The 23,858-nt window shown below is 38.6% G+C and overlaps 1 protein-coding gene across 7 annotated transcripts in view; it reads right to left on the minus strand.

Moving 5' to 3' along the window:
- The window catches only part of SPHKAP (SPHK1 interactor, AKAP domain containing), a 200,971-nt gene that overhangs the window by 133,054 nt on the left and 44,059 nt on the right, over positions 1–23,858 (minus strand). For 3 of the 7 annotated variants that reach the window (XM_067027075.1, XM_067027073.1, XM_059052895.2), the window contains exon 1: positions 5,624–6,184. The exons of the other annotated variants lie outside the window; for them this stretch is intronic. In XM_067027075.1, the coding sequence (XP_066883176.1) occupies positions 5,624–5,655 (32 nt within the window). In that variant the 5' untranslated portion in view covers positions 5,656–6,184. Of the gene's footprint in view, positions 1–5,623; positions 6,185–23,858 lie in introns of those variants that run through there. 7 annotated transcript variants of the gene reach the window in all.

A 23,858-nucleotide genomic window follows, 5' to 3' on the forward strand; every position in this document is an offset into this window, starting at 1 on the left:
AAGTTAAACAAAAGCTTACCATATTTTTAACAATGAAAGAGAGGTAGAGACATGGAGGAATAAAAAAGGAAAATGAACGTGTAGTATTGAATCTGCATGAGTTACATGAGTAGATGATGCCCTACTATGTCCTTCAATAGCAGCAGCTGTGTGAGACTGTGAAATGGGCAGTGTGTGAATTGATATCAGGATGAGTGAGATTCCTAGGTCACACTCCATGTCCTTAGGAGGAGAGACCTACAGGTCACTGTATTTATTGTTATTGCCTAGAACTGGTCTCTAAGGCCTGGTTCCTGACTGATTCAACAATTAGGGTGAATTCCATTCCTCCCTTTCTCCAACCCCATCCTTATATCACTACACCAGGAATATACTGTTAGATAGTGATGAGGATTTTTGAAGTTCAGAGCAAGAAGAGAATCTGTGAGATCCTTTGGAAGCCTTCACAAGCGAGTCAGCAGCCCATCAGACCACCTACCATTTCAACCATGAATGTGACAGTGGGCTAGGTGATGCAGCAGAATCAAACAACTCCAAAATCCCAGGGGATTAAGATGACAAAGGCCTATTTCTTTCTCATCCTATGTGTCCGCCATGGATTGGCTGAGGGCTCTGCTTCCCGTTGTGCTTCATTCTGAAACTCAGGTTGATGGGGATTTAAAAACAAACTAACCCATTCTCTGAACTGGGCTTTCTTTTGGATGGGTGAGTGTTGCTTCGTTTTTTTTTGTTTTTTTTTTTTTTTTTTGTTTGTTTTTTTTTTAAATGCCTTGACTTTGCCTGTATATTTCAAGAGACTGAGAAGCTCATCCATATCATGCCCAGTTGAGAGTCACTGCTACAATAAAGGTCACGGCATTATAGACGGTTAGAAGTGAAATGGACCCAGAAGATCAGTATATGTAGGGTATACGTATTGTAAACAGGAGGAGGCGGAGACTCAACAAGTCAAGCAATTAATTCCACAGTCACAACCGTTAAGTTCAGAACAGAATTAAGCACTACATCTCCCAATATCAAATACACCATTTTTTCCTCTTCCCCTCCTTACAATTCCTTATAGCCAAAACCTTCACTCACAGAGTAAAACTCCATTCAAATGAATAATACTAGATGAAGGTGCCCTTTGTGAATGAGATGAGTTCCAATAGTTCATTTGCAAATTGATTATCTGGCAGCAGATACATATTTTACTAAAGGAACCTCAGGGATGGAGATCAGGGGCCCCTAAAAGTGTCAGGGTGTGAAAAGTAGCATAAATGGTGGGTTTCAAGACTTCTTATAATGTTTCTATGGGAAGCCGCCTTCACAGTTTCCATCTCTTCTTCAGATATTTATTACGCTTCAGCAAAGTAGGATCTCAGAGTCCTGAGCACAGGACTTTCTAATTTCTAGTTTCTTTCTCTATAATAAATAGCACCTCCCGGGGGGAATGTGGCCATATCAGCCCTGGGCTTGTAAAGAACATGCATTCCAAGATAGAGAATAATCTCAAGTTTAGATTTAAGAGTGATAGATTAATTTTTTTTCTGAGAGTTTCTGATAAATAGAAATGTAAATGTGCTCTTGAATTTCTCTTTTTATTTAAATTTGAAAACAGATAATCTTTCAATAAAAAGTTGTTGATGGAGGACTTTAGTCTAGTTTACAACATTGGGTTGCTTGCCCCATTAAAAAATTTGTTTGTTTGGTTTTTTTCCCATAAAACTATCATTCTTAGAGACAAAATTTTGATTCTGATGGGCTTTAGTTTTATTGCTTGGTTAAACTTAGGCTTGGTTAAAATCAACGGATGGGAAATTTAAATCAAAATAGCTATTTTTCAAAAGTCTGTCTTTAATGATTTTTTCATTCAGAGTGCCATGGAGGGGGGAATTAGGTGTTTGGGTTTAGCATATATACACACTACTATATATAAAATAGATAATCAACAAGGACCTACTATATAGCACAGGGAATTCTACTCAATATTCTGTAATAACCTAAGTGGGAAAAGTATCTGAAAAAGAATGGATATATGTATATGTATAACTGAATCACTTTGCTGTATACCTGAAGCTAACACAACATTGTAAATCACCTATACTCCAATAAAAAACCTGACATTATTACTGAAATAAAATCCAGTAAGCCAAACAGAATAAAAAGAACAAAACTAAGTTATAAAAAATGCAAGTGATTTAGAAAATAAGAGAAGCCTTCTTTCTTAAATTTCAAATTCAAGCTTAGATATGGTCAAGGTGACAAATTATTTCTGTTTGCAAAAGTGGTATTTTCAGCATTTGCTGGCTTTAAATGAAGGTCTGGCTTTTGGACTGCCCCCATGTGTTCTAATGATATCAGTGTTTGTCCAAACTGTGCACCAGGATCTCTTCCCCCTCAACCCCATTTAAAATAAAGTGTGGATTTTCGATCAATACAAAAAGGAAAACTGAACTTGAAGTCAGAAGAACTTTGTAGACAACCTAGCTCTGCTGCATACTACTGTGTAGATTTTCAATCTAATTATTTTCTTCATTTAATTTCCTTTTACTTCATTTTTTTCAACAAGGAAGTAGTGACAGTTGTATCTGTCATAATTAACTCACAGGGATGTGATGATCAAATAATTTAATATACGGGATAACACTTAATAAAATACTAACTTTACTATCCACACACTAGTTAGCAATGTAAGTGAGGCCGACTTTCCTTTTGTAAGAGGTAACTATGTATTTTAGTAAAATGTACTACAGCAATAGAACACACTGGGTGAAAATCCTGGATTCTGTTTTATTTTCATAATTCCTAGTTAAGTAACCTTAGCAAATCAAATAAACTTTTTGTAAAAGGGATGACTAAAGAATCTTTACCCAAACTTTTAGATCTAAACAAAACAAAAACATCCCTCTTTTTTTTTTTTTTTTCCTTTAACTAAACTACTAGTCAGAAAACATTTGGGTTCTGGAGCTTTCACAGAGGTAAGGTAATATAGTGGGATAACTCAAAACAACTTAAATAATTCCTTTTTAAAAAACCATCCTTCAAAATTTCTAAAGTATATGAATCAAATAAAATTATAAGATCAATCTCCACAGAATACTGTGATTAAAATTTCAGTAATTTATATTTTTGATTCATTAAAAAAATTAAAATCTAAAATCCAACACAAAAATATATTCCATAATTAACTTGATATATTACAAAATCATTTTGTCATATCTGCCCAATTGTAGAGTGTCAAATTGTTTTATAATTCTTAAGAGAAACAGTGATTTATAATCACCAGCTTAATTTTATTAGATACTGAAAACATTTCAGATTTAGACAACACAGATATTGATTTATAACAATTTGATTTTCCCCTTGACTGCCATTTTCTTGAAAAGTTTGTATAAAGTATCGTCATCAATGATCTAAATTTCAAAGTTTTGTGGACAAGTGGTACAGTGCATATAATATTTCTACACACTGTTTTAAAATTCTAGTTCATTTTTGGCATATCAATTAAATATTATAAAAAGAAAATTGGATTTCTTGTAGTCAATGACATAGGTGATAAAATGAACTGAATCTTTTTATATGAATAAGGACCCTAATAAAGTAGCTGAATTATTACACTGAGTTGTAGAAATGTGACGTGTCTTGGTGAATGAACAGTCATATTCAAAAGGTTTAATTTGCTGCAGCTGATGTTAATTCTATATTAACATTTTTACAGGCTACTACAAGATACAGAGCAATTTCATTGCAGTTAGTTTGCTCTTTAGAAGGTCATTTTAGAGTACTGCAATAGAAATAATTTTAAGGAGTTATTGGCATAATGTATTTCTAATATTTTAGAAAATGTCTCAGCATTTCAATAGATACATAATCCTGATTCGAGCACGACAGTATTGATCAGCAAAACTGGATTTAGAGCAAGCACTCCCCTATCGAAAATGTCTCTATTGGGATGTTGGAACCACTCAGCTCACCGTTTCAATACTAAAGACCTCAGGCTGTAGAACAGACAGTGCAGAAAGTGAACCCCCAGTTTGCTTGACTTTCAAATGCCTCACACTTTAAACTAAAAATAATGACTGTCTATCTATCTATCTATCTATCTATCTATCTATCTATCTATCTATCTATCTATCTATCTGAAGTTTTAAGAAGTATTCCTGTGGTTCTTATTGTCCTTTTCATGCATTAGGATGGAATGGAATGACTTAGTGGTAGTTTGACCGTGTTTGGCTTCACAGAGATTTGAGCAGCTTCAGGCCATGCTTAGAAATCTTTTTAGAGCCTTCTGCTAGCCCGCCAGGGAAGGGATGCTCAGAGAGGAGATGCCTGTGGCCTTGGGAAAGCTCTATTTCCTTACGGCATATAAATACTTCAAGCCTCTAGATGGCAGTCTTTAACAGGGTTGAAAAGCGGTGTCCATCCTCCTCTACCACTCCTCACTCCGGTCCCACCCCCATCTCGACTACTCGGCAGAATAGTCTCCGCTCCGTGTGTGCTTTAGCCTGTGGACGTTGGATTTCAGTTGTCTCCAAGAATTCGAGCTTCGTATGTTTATCCCAGTGTCTGATAAGCGTCTGGAAGCTGCCTAAACGTTTGCTTGGGGAAAAGAGGAAGTAAGGGATGACAGAACGGTCAACACGAAGCCCCCGTGGCCTAGGAAGGGTGGGGCTGTGCAGGCGGCAGTGAGACACCCTCACCCCTGAGCAGCAGCGTCCTGTGCTCTCGGTGCGCACGCTCCGCGCGGAGCACAAGCGCAAAAGCCACCTGCCCGGCTGGCGGAACCCAACCGGTGATCGCCTCAATTCACCCCCGAGGTTTATGCGGGTAGAACTATTAAAATCTGTTTCTTCAATTCGCGAAGGACTGAGTTGGAAGGACCGCGGAGTAGAGGCAAAGGGAGAGGAGACGGGACGAAACGCAAATCAGGGAAAACATGTTGCTGCCACCTGGCAGCGTCTAAGGTGGCGGGCCTGACTCCCCCGTGTGCGGACCCCAGGGCTGGTGTGGTCAGGGAACGCGGGAGGCCAGAGATGCTAAGGAGGAACTCGCAGCCTGGCAGGAGGCTGGGGGCAGCTGAGGCGGGTGGGACTGGGGCGGACAGAGGTCTTTTCTATCCGGGGTCTCCGTCGGGGGCAGTCTGGGTCGGTCGGGCGTTGGGGGCAATCGCTCCCATCTCTATCTCCCCAGCCCAGCAACCGCAGCCACTCGCCCGGGTCCAGAGGGACGGGATGTAGGGGTCCTTTACCCGAGTCCGGCTCCCTCCTATTTTCATCCCTACCTTGGAACCTGTCTCTCTACAAGGCGCGAAACCTCTCCAGGCTGGGTCCACAGAAAGTCCAAGCTCCAGGCTTCCCCAGCGCCCCCGCCCTAGAGACGGACACGAGCTCTCTCCCACCCCGCGCTGCTCTGGTTCGCAGGCTCACCCAGCACCGCTCCCCGTGGGCCAGTTGACAGGGACCTCGATCTCCCTAGAGCTCCTCGCACAGCCGCGGCCGGACTTAATTGTAAGTTCAGTCCTCGGTTTCCTCGCGAACCCCGCAGAGACCGCGGCGCCCGCAGGGCAGGTTCGTGAGCGACTCGTAGCAGAGAACGGAGATTGATGGGCATTGGGTTGGGCAGAGGGGGAAGCGGGTCTTACCTCGGCGTGGAGAGCAGGGAGTTGCCATCCATTGTCTATGGGCGCGCTGAGAAGAAAGACTGAAAGTGCGGGCGAGGGATGGGAAGGCTGCGGTGCTAGGACCCGGTTCCCAGAGCGCAGAGGCAGTCGCGCGCGGGCACGGAGGCGCGCAGGCTGGGACCACCGCGGCAGGGTGCTGTCGGAGCCTCGCTCCTCCCGGGCGGGGAAGCGTTGCACCCTGCGACCGCCAGACAGTCTCCTCCCAGGTGTCCCCTCTGATCTTGCAAGTGCGCTTGGCCAAAGCCCCAACCCTTCTACCTTAGCTCCTGCCCTCCTCCAAGGCAACTCCAGTCTTCGTTGCCAGTGGCGCCTTCTGAGTTTTCCCTGCCTCTCCCTGTTCCCAACAGAGGTGACTCCGACAGAATTTCTCTCTCCCCGTCTCAAAGTCTCGTCCCCTTCTCCCCCCACCCCTCTCTCTCTGGGAAAGCAGTCTGAACCCTGAAGTTGTTCACCCACTTTCCCACATTCAGGCTCTACTCCTGGAAATGCTTACATTCCCCACTGGTCGTGCACCACCCCTTTGGCTGCTTCTCTCAATTTTATTTTTATTTGTCTTCTACCATGTAATGGTTCATCACTCAGAGCAATGCTCTTTGATCTGCCAACTATTTTGCCTTTGCTTGGACTAGATTCTATTCTCACAATTCTGCAACGAACTCAATTTGCTTAATTGTGACTCAGTCATACCTCATCTGTTAGAAGTCTGTGTGCACAGAGAGATTTCAGAACCTATGACAGTGGTCATCCATCAGAGGCCAGCACCAGGCCCTGGAAGGAAGGGCTGTCACAAAAAAATCTGTATTTTCTGCTTCAGCGTCTCCTTGAGCAAAAATGACAATTGTCTTAAGAAGGAAGATGTTGATAATAGCAAATGACTGTTAAGATGAGGGTACTGTTGATTATGATCTTTTTTTATTAAATAAAAAAAAATTTTTAAAGAAAACTATGGGACTTCCACAAATGGGAAGATGGAGGACATGCACTTGGCCCTTTTCCTCCTGGTAATCACAAATAAAAGCTCTGGAGATTGTAAAACAGGCATAAGAAGACAGAAGGATGGACAGAAGAAGGTGAGCAAGCTAGAGACCTTGGGACCTAAGAATGACAAGATAGTGAGTTCCTGGGGTTTTCTTTTGGCCTCAGATGTCCCAGACTTGGAGCTGCAGGAGCTGACAAAACCAGAAATGCCCGTGAATGCAGACAAAAAAAGCCTCTTCTCTTTAGCCAAAGGACCAGGAAAGGGACAGCCCAGAAAGACAGACGCTCTGTAGAAAATAACAGCTTCAGTCTGGCAGAACATCAAATTAAAAAATCCTGTGGCCCCACTCAACCCATGCCATCAAAGGCCAAGTGAGGCATCTAGATTCATGCTATTAATACCATTTCCTGGCTCTTAGGAGGTATCCCAACCCCCCAGCCCAGGTGGTATCAGTGAAAACTCCAGCAGGAAGTATCAGCCTTCCCTCCCTACCTTGGTGTCACCAAAGCCAACAGAAACAAATGAGATTCACAGTCTCCTAACAGTACCCTAAATGTGCAGGCTTTACAGAAAATTACTCATTCTACCAAGAACAAGGAAGATTTCAAATGGAATTTTTTAAAAAAATCAGTAAACTAAGATGACAAAGATGTCACAAATTTCTGACAAAGATTTTAAAGTAAAATGCTTCAATGAACAATTTAAAACACACTTGAAACAAATGTGAAATAGAAAAAGAAAGAAAGAAAGGGAAGAAGGAAAAAAAGGAAGAAAAAAGTCTTAACAAGTAAATAGAATGCATTAAAAATTGGAAATTTTAGAACTGGAAAATACAATAATCAAAATACAACACTAATTGGATAATTTCAACAGCATAATGAAGTGAATAGAGGAGAAAAATCAGTGAACTGGAATATAAACAATGTAGATTATCCAATATGAACAAAGGAGAGAATATATGCTAGGAAAAAAAAAAAAGAAGGAAAGGAAAAGAACACAGTCCCAAGAATATGTGAAGAAAAATGGCTGAAAAAGATCCCCCAATTTGGCAAAAGACTTAAAGCTATTGGTTCAAGAAGCTGAGCAAAATCCCAACATAATAAACCCAAAGAAATCCACACAAAGACATATCATAGTCAAATGTCTAAAAATTAAAGACAAAGACAAGATACTGAAAGCAATTGTAGAGAAACATCACTTTACCTATAAGGGAAAACAGTACAAATAATAGCAGGTTTCTCATCAGAAACCATGGAGGCAAGAAGTGACATAACATTTTTACATCGCTGAGGAAAAGAACTATCAACACAGAATCAAGTATCCAGTGAAAATATTGTTCAGAAATGGAGGTGAAATCAAGACATTCTCAGATGAAGGTAAACTAAGAAAATTTGTTGTCAGTAGATTTACCCTAAAAGAATGGCTAAAGGCGGTTCTCCAAACAGAAAAGAAACTATAAGGAAGGAATCTTGCAATATCAGGAACAAAACAAAACAAAACACGATGAGCAGTAATATGATAAAACAATAGGTTTCCTTTCTCCTCTTCAGTTTTCTAAATCATATTTGACAGTTAAAGTAAAAATTATAACATTGTCTGATGTACTTCTAAATATATGTAGAGGAAATATTTAAGACAATTGTATTATAAAGGAGAGGAGATACAGGGACATAAGAGACATGAAGTTTCTACACTTTGCTCAAACTGGTAAATTAATACCACCAGAAGACTTTGATAAGTTATGTGTATTTAATGCAATATGTAGAGAAATCACTAAGAAAAGCTATACAAATAGATATGCTCAAAATATTATAGATAAATCAAATTGAAATAAATAATGTTAAGTAACACATGGTAAGGCAGGGAGAAAGGAAATAGAAACAAAACAGATAAAACAAATAAAAAACAAAAAAAGTCAGTTTTAAGCTCTAATATATCAATGATTTCATTAAATTTAAATGGTTTAAATACAATAGTTAAAAGACAAAAATTGGCAGAGTGGCTATATTAATATCAGATACAGTAGACCTCAGAAAAGAGAAAATTACTAGAGACAGAGAGGGAGGTTACACAGTGATAAAAAGGTCAATCTACCAAGATGACATAGGTACTCTAAATGTGTACATGACAAAAAACATCTTCAAAACCTGTGAAGAAACAAACTCATAGAACAGACTGGAGAAATAGACAAATCTACAGTTATAGTTGCAGACTTTAACCACTTTTTCTCAACAACTGATAAAAAAACTAGACAGAAAATCATAAAAGATATAGAAGGACTTAACAACATAAACCAACAGGATCTAATGAACATTTATAGAACACTCCACCTAAAAGCAGCAGAATATATATATTTTTCAAGTGTTCATTAAACATATACCAAGATAGATCTGAAGCACAAAGCAAACCTCAACAAATGTAAAAGAATTGAAATCATACACAGAGTGTTCCCCAACCAAAATGGAAACAAAAATATCAAGAACAGAAAGATTAAAGGAAAACATCCAAACCTTTGAAAACTAAACACCATACTTTTAAATAATCCCTGGCTCAAAGAGGAAGTCTCAAAGAAAGTTAAAGAACACAATGAATTCAATGCAGGTGAAAATACAACATATCAATATTTGTGAGAGATAATTAACCAGTCCTGTTGGGAAAATTTATCATGATAAATGTATATGTTAGAAAAGTAGAAAATTCTCAAATCAATAATCTAAGCTCCCACTTCAAGCACTTAGAAAAAAAATGGCAGAATAAACCTAGAGTAAGAAAAAGGAAGGAAATAAGAAAGATAAGAGTACAAATGGATGAAATCGAAACAAAACGTAGAAAAATATCAGTGAAATGAAGAGTTACATCTTTGAAAAGATCAGTAAATTGACAAATTTTTAGCAAGATAGACAGAAAAATGGAGATGGTACAAATTACCAATACCAGTCACAATATGGAATATCACCACAGATCCTGCAATCATCAAAAGATTAATAAGGAAATACTATGAAAAACTCTGCACACATTTTATTTGACAGCTTAGATGAAATTGACTAATTCCTCCCCAAACTGAAACTACTTCTTATGTTTGGATTGCGTCCTCTCCAAAAAGATACGTTGAAGTGCTAACCCCAGTGTTTCACAGTGTGAATTTATTAGGGAATAGAGTCTTAGTGGGTTTAAGCAAGTTAAGATAAGGTCATTGGGGTGGACCCTAATCCAGTATAACTGATGTCCCTATAACAATGAGAAATGTGGACACAGACACACATAGAGCGAAGATGATGTGAAGAGACACAGGAAGAACGCCATGTGATGATGGGAACAGAGAATGGAATTACATGGTCACAAGCCAAGGAATGTCCGGGACTGCCAGAGGCTGAGAAAGTCAAGGATCCTTCTCCTACAGGTTTTAGAAGGAACATGACTTTGCCGACACCTTAATTTTGGACTTCTAGTTTCCAGAACCTGAAGGCAATAATTCTGTGATTCTAAGCCACCCAGTTCATGGTGTTCTTTTATGGAGGGCATAGGAAACTAATACATTACCTAAACTGACCCAATATGAAACAACTAATTTGAATAGCCCTATAATTGTTAAGGAAATTGAATTTATAATAAAAGAAATCCCTCCCTAAAAAATCTCCAGGCCCAGATGCTTTCACTGAAGAATTCTACAAACACTTGAAGAAAAAAAATTAACACTAATTAAACATAATCTCTCCCAGAAAATAGGAGAGGAGCAAATATGTCTCAATTTATTTTATGAGGTTGGTATGCCTTGATACCCATATCAGAGGGACACAAATAAAACTATGAACTAACATAGCACATGAATATAGATGTGGAATCCTTAACAAAATATTAGCAAACAGAATTCAGCAACAAGTAAACAGCATTATATACTGAGGACCAAGTGGGGATTATTTCAGGGATGCAAGGGTGGTTCAGTATTGGAAAATCAATCAATGTAATCCACCATATTAACAAGTAAAAAGAAAAAAAGCACATGATCATATCAACTGATGCAGAAATAGCATTGGACAAAATTGAGCACCCACTTATGATAAAAAATATTGGAGAGAAATAGGAATAGAGAGGGACTTCCTCAAGTTGAATAAAAATGCCTGCCCAAACCCTATGTTTAATGATGGGAGATTGAATTCTTTCTCCCCATACTTATTCAACATAGCACTGAAAATTCTGGCCAGTGCAATAGACAGGAAAAGGAGATAAAATGCATACAGATTGCAAAGGAAGAAATAAAACTGATCCTACTTGCAGGATACCTAATTTGCCTATGTAAAAAATCTCAAGAAATTTATGATAATAAAATTTGAAAAACCTAGAGAAAAAACCTTGCAAGGTTGCAGGATAGATGCAGAAACAAATTATATTCCTATTTACGGGTAATGAGCACATGAACATTGCTGTTAAGAATACAGTTCCAGGGCTTCCCTGGTGGCACAGTGGTTGAGAATCCGCCTGCCGATGCAGGGGACGCGGGTTCGTGCCCCGGTCCGGGAGGATCCCACATGCCGCGGAGCGGCTGGGCCCGTGAGCCGTGGCCGCTGAGGCTTGGCATCCAGAGCCTGTGCTCCGCAACGGGAGAGGCCACAAGAGTGAGAGGCCCGCGTACCACCACCACAACAAAAATACAATGCCATTTAAATTTACTCAAAAAAATGGAACACTGAGCTAAAAATCTAACAAAACATATACAGGAATTGTAGCTGAAAAGTCAAAATACAGATGAAAGAAATGAGAAAAACTCTAAATAAATTGAGAGACATACTTTGCTTATGAATTAGAAGACTCAATATAGTAAAAAGGTCAATTCTCCCCAAATTCATATGTAGGCTTAACACAGTTCCTATCAAAATCCCAGCAGGTTTCTTTTTGGAGATATAGACAAAATTCTTCTAAATATTTATATAGAAAGGGAAAGGAATTAAACAGCTATAACAATTTAGAGAAAGAAGAATAAATTGGTAGAAATCAGTCTACTTGATTTCAAGAATTAGCGTGTTACTATGTTAATTAAGACTGTAGTATGGGTGGAAAAATAGATAGATAAATCAATGGAATACAATAGAGAAACCAGAAATATACCCACACAAATATGCCCAAATGACGTTTAACAAAGCTGCAAAAGCAATTCAATAGAGAAAAGACTGACTTTTCAACAAATAATGTTGGAGCAATTGGACATTCGTATGTTTAAAAAAAAAAAGGACCATGACCAAGTTTCACACAACATGCAAAAATTAACTTATAACAAATCTCAGACTGAAATGTAAAATATAAAACTATAACACTTTTAGTACAAAACTTCACAGGAAATTTTTGGGATCTAGGGCTAGGCAAAAGTTTTTAGACTTTTAAAACTTTTTGTTCTGTGAATGACCCTGTTAAGAGGATGCAAAGATCAGCTAGACATTGGAAGAAAATATTTTCAAACCAGATATCAGACAAAAGACTAGTGTCTAGAATACATTTTTAAATCTCTCAAAATTCAACTTAAAAAAATAAACAATTCAACTAGAACATGAGCAAGAAACAGAAGCAGGCGTTTCACTGAAGAGAATTTACAGATAACAAATAGGCTCATGAAGAGATGTTCCATCTTACTATCCATTAAAGAAATGCAACTTAAAACCACAATGATATCTCACTGTATACCTATCAGAATGACTAAAATTAAAAAGAGTGACAAGACAAAGTGTTGGTGAGGATGCAGACAAAACGAGTCACTCATCCGTTACTGGGAGGAATGCAAAATGTAAACAATCACTCTGGAAGCAGTTTGGCAGCTTCTTAAAAAAACTAAACATGCTAGAGTCACAGGACCCAGCAATTTCAGTCCTGAGCATTCATCTCAGAGAAATGAAGACTTAGGTTCACACAACATCCTTACTTGAATGTTTGTAGCAGCTTTGTTTAGAATAATTGAAAACTAGACACAACACAGATGTCCTTCAGTGAGTAAATGGCTAAACAAACTGGTATATCCATACCATGAAATAATACTTAGAAATTTTAAAAGGGCAATCTATCAATATAGGCAATAACCTGGATAAATCTCCAGAGAATCATGCTGAGCGAATAAAGCGATCTCAATGGTTACATTTTTGTATGACTGTATTTATATAACATACTTTAAATAACAAAACTATAGAAATGGCGAGCGGGTTAATGGTTGCCAGGGAGGAGATGGGAGCAGGAGGGAAGTGGGTGTATATAAAAAGGCAACATGAGAGATCCTGGATGTTATGGAACTACTGTATATCTTTACTGTATATATGTCAATATTCTAGTTGTGATATCCAACACTAGTTTTTATAAGATGTTACCTTTGGGGTAAATTGGTGTTGGAGGAGGTTATCAAAAAGACCTGACCTCCGGTTAACCTGAGAACTTGACCTGGGCAATCGAACCCTCCTCACCCCCTCCCCTGTCCTTGGAATGTTTACTCTGCCCACTGTTGCCACAGTGAGAGCCTTGGAAGGATGTGGCCTTGAGAGAGAAAGGTATTGTTGAGACCATCTGGACTGAATATGTGAATGAACCAAGTTAAGGCTTCTGTATAAACTTTTAAGATTCTGGAGGTAAAGTGCAGAGATCTAGTCTTGAGCCCACTCAAAACAATTCTCATATGTAAGTTCCCTTGCTTATTAACACTGCCACCTACCAATCTATAATGGTCTGCCTCCTTCCTCTGTCTCTCCTTGCCCTGTGTGTAGGGGCCAGTTTCAGATTTCATCTGGGAAGCTCTGGAGGATGTGAACCAAACATTGGATAAAGAGTATATGGGATAACTCTCTTTTCTTTCTCTCTACTCTATGTGAAGGTACTGTTATATAAACATAAAAGTTTAATTAAGAAAAGAAAATATTGTGCTTTTAAAAAATTAATTTCTATTGCAATATAGTTGCTTTACAATGTTGTGTTAGCTTCTAATGCACAGCAAAATGAATCAGCCATACATATACATATATCCCCTCCATTTTGGATTTCCCTCCCATTTAGGACACCACAGTGCATTAAGTAGAGTTCCCTGTGCTATACAGTATGTTTCCCTCAGTTGTTTATTTTATACATAATATCAATAGTGTATACATGTCAATCCCAGTTTCCCAATTCCTTCCACCACCACCCCTTTTCCCCTTGGTATCCATACATTTGTTCTCTACGTCTGTGTCTCTATTTCTGCTTTGCAAATAAGGTCATCTATACCAGTTTTCTAGATTCCACATATATAGGCATTAATATACTATCTTTGTTTTTCTCTTTCTGATTTATGTCACTCTGTATGACACTCTCTAGGTCCATCCACATCTCTACAAATGAACCAATTTCATTCCTTTTTATGGCTGAGTAATATTCCATTGTATATATGTGCCACATCTTCTTTATCCATTCCTCTGCTGATGGACATTTAGGTTGCTTCCATGTGCTGGCTATTGTAAATAGTGCTGCTATGAACACTGGGGTGCATGTGTCATCTTGAATTATGGTTTTCTCAGGATATATGCCCAGTAATGGGACTGCTGGGTCATATGGTAATTCTAGAAAATATTGTTTTAATATTATCAACTGGTACTTTACATGGAGTAACTAGTATAGATCCTATAGGGAAATTTAGACTTTTCCTCTAGATTTTACTGTCTCCATTAAAGAAAGAAAAAAATTGCCTTCTCAGTGTCCATAATCATTGGCAATGCAGGAGTAAGAGACAGAAGGAGATAGAGATAGAGATAGATAGATAGAGAGATAGAGAGAGAGACAGAGACCCTCTTAACCACAGTGGAACAAAAAGATGTGCTATCATGGCTTTGCTCTTTAAATTCTTTCAATGTTTTAAACTAAAACTTGAATAACATAATTTTGGAATATTTTGTTGAAGAAGGTCTCTGAAAGATCAGCTCCATGTAACTTGAAACGCAGATCAAAGGACACATCAGAGGAATGGATGAGGGGTTAAGTGTCTGCACTCCACCACCACATGCGTACACTTATTTTACTTGCATTTCATTCTGCCATATTTTTCTGATTTAGGTTTGTTGTGATCAGTTTTCTATTGTTGCTGTAAAATATTATCACAAAATATCACAGAACAACAAAAAACCTGTTCCCAGTTCTGGAGGTTGGAGGTTAGATATTGATCTCAGTAGGCTAAAGTCAAAGTGTTGGCAGGCTTTGTTCCTTTCTGGAGATTCTAAGGGAGAATCTATTTCCTGGTGATGCAGCTTATTTGTAGAATTCAGTTATTCAATTCCTTATGGTCAGAGGGCCAATGTCCCCATTTTCTTTCTGCTGGAAACTCAAGGGTGTTTCTAATTCTAGAGGTTGCCACATTTCTTGGCTTGTGGCTCTGTCCCTCCATCATAAAAGTCAGTAATGCTGGGTCAAGTGTTTCTTACATGCCATCTCTCTGGCCCACTCTTCTGCACTGCTCTTCCAATTCTAAGGACACACACGATTAGATTGGGCCATGTGGATAACCCAGGATAATCTCAACTCAAAACCCTTAACATAATCACATCTCCAAATTCCTTTTGACCCTGTAAGGTAACACGGTCACAGGTTTTTGGGGATTGGGGCGTGAACATCTTTGGAAGGCTGTAAATCTCCCTACCATAATCAGCTGTTTTGGTGGGCTGCAGTGGTGGGTAGGGAAATGCATCTCAAATGCAGTGGCTTGCCAGGCTCTTCCTTTCTGAGACCTGATTTACTATTACAGTGATCCCCAAGTTGTCTCTGCCCCCGCCCCTCCGTATTATGGAGATTCTAAGGGACTGTACTTATTGACACACTTTCACTCTTTCCTCTGACTATTCATGTTCCCATTAATCAGTAGATACCCACCGTGCATACCCTGTGACCCAGGTACTCTTATAGGTAAGGTACATCTTCAGGAGTAACAGGAATATCAAGGTTCCTGCTTGCTCTTGTGGGGGTTATATTCTGAAGGAGGGAGCAGGCTAAATGAGAAACTTTTAGCTAATGATCCACAGTATAAATTACATCGAGGTAATTTTGGATTGAGTGGTTGGAGAACATAATTCTGAAAAGGGAACAATTAAGCTCATACAAGACCAGAAGGAGTCAGACATACAGAGATCTAGGGGAAAGAGCTTGGGCAAGAGGCCAAGGGGACAGTTACTGAAATTGTTCCTGACCCAGTCCCAATGTGACAATGGACTTAGTGGCTTGGGAGTGCAAAGAAAGTTGGAGCACATTTTCTTCATTGTGATGACTTTCCCTCTTCCCTATGCAGGATTTGCCCCGCTAAATCTTGCACTTCACAATTCATTCCCAGGTTGAGTACAAAGGCAAGGGCAAAATCTGAGAAGTGAGCATCAGAACAGTCTTTTTGCTTCTCCCCCCCACCCCACTCTCTGCTGAGTCTCCTCATGTCTGCATGAATATCTGCAATGTTTGTACCGATTACTGGCTGACTAACATTGAGGCTTTTCTTCCAAGATACGTCACAAGCATGATATACATTTCTCCACTTAAAAATAAAGTAAGAGAAAAGATAAAGTATCAGGAAAGAGATCACTGTTGTAGGGAAGTGGTTCAGTGTGTAATTTGTATGTCCCACAGTAGGGTGTAGAACTTGTTCAGAGACAAAGAAAATATCTATGCGCATGCAAAGTCCTAAAAATTCCTTGATTACTGAGACCCAGAGTCTTAATTTGTAAAACAAAGGAGAACATTCTCCTGTTTTGCAATTGCAAGTGATCATGACACCTGTTAAAACAACTAAGCAATGAAGTTCCAAAAGAATTAATGGGGGATATTTGTAACTTTTTGTGCGTCATGTTAAAATAAATAGTTGGGACGTTTATATTTAAAAAAATGTAAATGGAAGATATGGCATCATGGAAACCTCAAAAACATTAGTTTGGCTGAAATTTTCCTTTCCAATTTTCCTTTTCTTAGCTTTGCCAGTGTTCTCAATTCTGGTGCCTGAGGCACTGCTCTCCAAAATGTAGGCTTCTACCAATTTTTTTTTTTTTTTTTTTTTTTTTTTTTTTTTTTTTTTTTTTTGTGGTAGGCGGGCCTCTCACTGTTGTGGCCTCTCCCTTTGCGGAGCACTTGCTGCGGACGCGCAGGCTCAGCAGCCGTGGCTCACGGGCCCAGCCGCTCCGCGGCATGTGGGATCTTCTCGGACCGGGGCACGAACCCGTGTCCCCTGCATCGGCAGGCGGATTCTCAACCACTGCGCCACCAGGGAAGCCCAGGCTTCTACCAATTTTGAGAGCAAGAAAAAGGAGGTGCAATTAGGCATATGATGTTGGATGATGGCTATCAGAATTTGAGCTCCTGAGGGTGTGGGAGGGCGCCAGGCGCTGTTCTTTTAATGTGGTCCCAAAACACAGTCAGAAATCAGTTGGTGTGGTTCAGATTTCTGGAACAAGTCTGAGCAGCTAATTGTGAGGATTCTGAAGTTTCAGATTCAAGATTCGATCAATGGTAGTCATAGAACTTGAAAGGATTTTGTACAAGTTCTGCACAGTTCCTAGGAGTGCATGAAAATCACGAACATCCAGCTGTGTTGGCATAAGCAAGTAACCTACTTTGGCATAAGCAAGCAACCTACTTAGCTTTAAGGATACAGGTAGAGAAGGGAAGCAAGTGAGATGTGAGGTGTATTTAGCAGCTTAAGGAGTTTGGACATCAACAGAGTCAATGTCCCGAGAGGCAGCGGTAAAATGGGGAGACACCCACATAGAGCCCAGCTTCAGCCACTCTTGTCTGTGCAGCCTCTGAGTATCCCTCCCTGGTGTCTGCAGCAGCATTGGTGATATTGATCAACTCAGCAAGATACATCTCAATATGATCAGCTTACTGTGATCCACATTTAACTTTAACCTGAACACAGTAACATATCCATGGAAGCCTGTTCTTGAAGGTGGTTGAACCATGAGCTTTAGGTCAGTGGCTTCCAATCCTGGCTGCACATCTGTGCTTAAGCTCTACAAAGATCAATTATATTAGAACATTTGGAGATGATGCCTTCCCAGGCATCTGCATTTTATAGAAGTTTCTGATATGATTCTAATGTGCTAACTCTATAAGAATTTTTACTAACTCTACAGCAGCTCTTGAAAAGCTTTTTTCCAAACACCTTATTCTGTAGAACAGAAAACAGGTCTAGGGAGAAAATGACTTGCTTAAGATTTCATAATGAGTTAGATATAGAGCCAGGCTTAGAATAGAATTGTTCTAAAGCTTGCCATTTGAGACAGCCATGATAATGCTAGTGAAAGTGCCAGGTCATGTAGAACAAATATAATTTTGCTTTTAATGGGTCATATTCTTTTTTAAAAATTTTTATTGGAGTATAGTTGATTTACAATGTTGGGTTAGTTTCTGCTGTACAGCAAAGTGCATCAGTTATACATGTACATATATCTACTCTTTTTAAGATTCTTTTCCCATATAAGTCATTACAGAGTATAATGGGTCATATTCTTTTATACATTCTTAAGAGTTCCCAGTTAAGTCTTATAAACTTCCATAGTTTTCAATTATTTATTTGTTCCACAAATATTTATGAAGTTCCTATGAAACGGCTGAATCTTTTTTAGGTACTTAGGTTACGTTAGTATATAAAAAGTACCCAAACTCTTGTCCTCTTGTTGCTTACATTTTAGTATTAGGATACAGACAATTGACAGATAGAAATAAACAGAAATAAATCAATTAGTTTAGAAATAAATTAGTTTAGAAGGAAATAAATTAGTTTAATGGAAGATGATAAGTGCTAGGGGAAAAATCATTGAACAGGGGAATTGCAATTACTGGGTAGGGGCACCTTCTAGAATTAAATAAGTGTTCAAATTTGCCCTTATTGAGATGGTGATCATTGAAGAAAGCCTGAATGGGAGTGAATATTTGGGGAGTGAATATTTGGAGGAAATAGGGCAAAGGCCCCATGGCCAGAGAGTGTGTGTGTTGAAGGTGAGTCAATAAGGAAGTCAGTGACACCCGAGTAGGATAGGACACAGAAGCATCCTAGGAGAGCAAGTGGGGAAGAGCAAATCATAAAAAGTCCCTTGTAGGCCATTTTAAGTACTTTGGTTTTAGTCTGAATGAAATGGGCAGTCTTTGGAGGGTTTTGAGAAGAGGAGTGACATCTGACTTAACGTTTCTGAAAGTTTATTCTGTCTGTGATGTGGGAATAGAGTCTAGAGGGGCAAGAAAGAAAGCAGTTGCCCGATTTATGGTTGTAGCAATGCAATGGTGAGAAATAGGGGGATTCTGACTATATTTTGTGATTTGGTTGGTTTGATTTTAGGCACAGTTCTAAAATTGGTTTTTTAAATGTATATACAGTAAAATTCCCTTTCTTTTGAGGGTGTACAGTTCCATGAGTTTTGACAAATGTATCAAGTCAGGTAACAACCACCTCGATCAGGATACAGAACATTTTCCTACCCCCACCCCCAAACTTCCTTTCTTTCAGACCTTGGTAGTCAAACCTTCCTCCCAAACCGAATGCCTGGCAACCACTGACCTCTTCTCCATCTCCCAAGTTTATCTTTTTCCAGAATGTCACATAAATGGAAGTGGTATGTTAGTCATTTGTCTGACTTCCTTTTCTTAGCATTATGTACTTGAGGTTCATCCATGTGATTGCACGTATCATTAATTCACTCCTTTTAAGTCATAATAAGTCTTAAAATAGTAAGTATACTGAGTACCCTTTAACACTGCTTTTCATTATCAAAAGTGCTTTGGCTATTCTATTCTTGTTTCTTTGCTTTCCATACAAATTTTTAGAGTCAGCTATTACTCTTATGTTAGTCAGCTCGGGCTGCCGTAACAAAATATCAAAAACTGCATGGTTTAAACAATGGAAATTTATTTATCACAGTTCTGGAGATGAGAAAGTCCAGATCAAGGTGCTGACTCATTTGTGTTCTTATATGGCACGAGAGAGAAAAAGAGAGCGATATCTCTTATCTCTTCTTGTAAGGACTCTGGTTCTGTTGAATCAAAGTCTAACTCTTATGACCTCATTTAACCTTAATTACCTGCACAAAGACCCATATCTCCAAATAGTCACATTGGGGCTGGTGACTCAACATATAAATTTTGAGGAGACGTGTGCACTCAGTCCATAACAGATATCTACAAGAAATTTTGCTGGGATTATAATTAGGATTGCACTGAATTTATAAATCAGTTTGGGGAATGTGGTTTTAAATTACTCATTCTCATAAGGAAGATGTTTTCTTACCTTCTGGAATGCTGTATTTCTTATACTAGAGTTAAATGTACTTTGAATGTTTAATTCTTTATAACTTCTAAGTATTAGAAAAACATATACTTGTGGAATAGCTAAGGGGGTTTCTGGCAGTGAGTAAAAAAACCCCCATATCTGTGAAATAATTACCACATGATATTATGGACCAACTCAGAAAAAATGTGCAGGCTTGATATTGATATATACAGAAAATATGGTGAAAAATACTTGTGTGTTTATGAAATTGTATTTTTTAGTTATACAAAATAATTAAAACCATTCTAGTGAAAGTTCAACAATTGGACACTTGTCTTTTATTGTCTCTTAGTTAAATTTAGTACACTATTTTACAGAAGTTTCATATGACATGTGAAAAATATTGGCCTTTGTTGATTTTTCAAACCTTCCCTTTGAAAAGATCCCTTGAAAGAAAACCATGCATTCTACTTGTATTGAAAATAGATGAGGTGAATTTTGGGAGAGTGAATGGTGTTGTAGAAAAAGTACAGAACAAAAACCAAAAGATAAGCTGGAAGATCTTGTCTTTCTCTGTCTAACATGATGAATGATCCTATGTAAGGCCACCTTCCGTCCAGGGACACTGCTGACATGTGCTGTACCTGTGACAGTTCACCAGTGGAGGCCTCCAGGCCTTGTGTTCCAATAGTTAGTAACAAGAAACTTTAAATAAAACACGTTTTTATCTCTCTCTATATGATTAAAGCATTTTCATAATGCCTTGGAGGCCAGGTTCTTATATGCCTCCAAGATCCATGAAGGAACTTGTCAGGTGAAGAGAGAGCTGGCCCTGTCCCGCAGACCCTACCCCTTCCTCTGCACCCTGCTCGCTGGAGAATCCATCTTCAGATGCCTGTGATGATGCCCTGTGTTTAGGGCGAGGGCTGGTTTATCAGATGGCTTTACTCAGTGTCTCTTCCACCTTCACCTTTACATCTTCCCTTTGTTCTGACTTCTTACTGATCTGCTTCTTTGCTACTGCAATTATCCCAGCAGTATTTCACGTTCCTTGGTACTCTACCCTTGTTATTCTGGTGGTGAAGGGAGGGGCCGGGGGTGTTCTTTCACTTCTGATTAAGCCTCAGACTCAAGCAAGCACTGTGGCCCAGGGTCTCCTGGCTGTGACTTTGTCATTGCTCCCTCCCCCAGCTGTAGTTCTGAGCCCCACCATGGAATTCCTGTCCTTTCTTCAGGGGTGGAAACTTTTTCTGCTCATTTCTCCAGCTGCAATGGGTTACAATAGGGCATAAGCTTATAGTGGGTTTGTCCTCCCTCCTTCCCTCCCAATATTAAGATTTTTGTTCTCTGAGTCAGGTGTGGTGGGTTTCATGCCTTTTCTGCAGACATCTGTTGTTCCTCTCCCCCAGGCTTGTACCACAGGGACATTTTTCCAGACTCTTATGAAACATTTTTGTGGGATCCATAGAGAATAGCCTGCAGGAGGGTAAGAATTCTCAGCACAGCTACAATTCTTGGCGCTATACACTCTCTTGCCAGACCTCACTAGGCCTCCACCAATGCCTTAACTATTCCAGCTGGATTTTCCCTACTAGTGTCTGGCAGCTTCTGCCTCAGGTAAACAAATACTTTTTCCCTGTATATTTCTGAAGCACCTGTCTCTTCCTAGATTTTAGGATAGTTGGTTACCCAGTGCTCTAGATCTCTGATGGGTTGAATGAAAGTTGTAAACTTGCTATTTCACTGCTTTTGTTGTTGTCTTTATAGTGGGAATGAGGACATTTTCAGCTTGCTACAACTCAAGACGTAAAAAAAAAAGCCCTACTATTACTTTCTAAAGAAATAATATGTCTAAAAACTAGAATGATTTATATAAAAATGCTAATAATGGTTGTTTCTAGGTAGTGGGATTATAGGCAACTTATTTTACTCTGTGTTGATCTGTACATTCTAATTTTTTTCTAATCAGAAAAGACTAAGAAACATTATTTTAATGCAAAAATAAAGAAAATAATAAATAAGAGATTGTGCATTTATTTTATAGGATGAGTCAAATTTTGGCTCCTAGATGTACTGGCTAGCTAACCATGCAGTCTGGGTGTTTTAAAACTGAGCAGCTATCTTCTCCCTACCCCAAGGCTAGTAATTGCCATGCCCTGGAAGCATGGGTTGTACTTGGGTCAGTTTCCCCCTGGTTAAGTTGAGTTAAGCCCTGGAGGCCAACTTGGGAGGCAGCAAATTGGGACATGCTTGATCAACAAGCACAGCAGGCCAAGAAGACACAAAATAATACGTGTCTGTCAATTTTTTCTTTTCCTTCCATGCCTCTGTGACCCTCCCATCCTCCACCCCTTTTGTTTTTACCAGGCATCACTTCTGTCATTATTCAGGTCTAAGACCCAGCATCTCTGGAATACCTTCTCCATGTTCAGACAAATAAAGCCATTACTCAGAGATCCTCATGTACTTAATGTATGCTTAATTTAATTATTATTTACTATTAATTGATAAAATTTAAGATTAATTAACATGTCATTATTATATAATTTGGCTAGCTACTGTTATGTACTGATTTGCAATAAAATAAATTTCAGGAAGCAAATAACTCTTTTAAAAGTTATTCCCTAGTTTACATTCTTTCTTTCCTTTTTTTTTTTTTTTTTTGGTCAAGTCTATTTATAAAGAAAGAAGCTTCATGGTGCTAAAATCTCATGAGTTCTTACATTCCTCATCTACTACATCCTGTTTACTATCTTTTTATACAACTTTTTATATTGGCCTAGTAAATTGAGTTCTCATATCAGCACAAACTCATTTGGGGATGTGGAATCAAAGAACCTCTCAATCCATAAAAAGCTCTTGGTGAAGTATATTCTCATCATTCCTTACCAGCCTTTTTGTACAAGTTGTGCAGGTGATAGAAATGAGTGACTAAGGCTTAAAACAGAGGCAGAAATCCATAAACAAAATGAAGATTCATAATCAATGAAATGGTCACATGAGGCCCTCTCCTACCCAATCAAGGCAATGGACACCTGTTTTTATTCTTTTAGATTTTTTCTCTCCATTTTTTAATGAAAGAGGGAAATATGTTTGGGACGTTGTTGTGGAGAAAACAGTTTTGTTCTGAAGGTAGAAGCTCGAGCTTCATTCCTTTACTGCTTCCTAGCTGGGTGACTTTGGACAAATCTCATAATGTTTTTGAGCTTGATTATTCACCTAAAAAATAGTAGAAAATATAATCCTGGTAACAGTACTGTGAGGTAGGTATTAAGAGAGATTTTACAGAGAGACAGAGAGAAAAAGAAATGTATATAGCCTTGCTGTTTGCTTTTATGGAGTAGTTCTGAAAAAGACTCTGTGTAGTGTTTTTAACCCCCTCTGATTTGGAAAATAACTTGCATGCTGACAAATGAACAATGACTGTAACTTGTGAATAATTTAGTTATTGTTTTTATTGTTGACTACTTGAAATAATAGAGCTTAAAAGATATTGGCTATCAGTATTAATGGATGTGTTTTTCACATTTTCAGAGAAACCTTTATTCAGAAGAGAATTCTTCTAGACTTTTAGTTATAAGTAAAATGTCCCTTGTAGGACTTCAGAATATTTTGGAATCTGACTTTTCCCCCAAACAGATTTTGCTTATAGCATGGAATCTATGTTAGATGTTTTACATCTTTCAAATACAAATAGTTCTTTCACTGCTTCATCCAGAAGAGTTGCTAGTTCAGAACTCTTAATTTCCCATATGGGACAAAAAAGGACTAGCTTTTCAAAGTTTCTACAACTAAGTAGTTTCAGGATATGAATGAAATTCCAGTAAATATTTTTATCAATTCTGATAGGCAGAATAATGATCCCCTCCTCAGAAAAGATGCCCTTGTCTTAATTGCTTGAAACAGTGACTATGTTAGGTTATACGGCAAAGGAGAATTAAGGTTGCAATGGAATTAAGGTTGCTAATCATCTAACTTTGAGATGGATA

Source organism: Kogia breviceps, chromosome 2 (genome assembly GCF_026419965.1).
Source record: "Kogia breviceps isolate mKogBre1 chromosome 2, mKogBre1 haplotype 1, whole genome shotgun sequence".
Lineage (NCBI taxonomy): Eukaryota > Metazoa > Chordata > Mammalia > Artiodactyla > Physeteridae > Kogia > Kogia breviceps.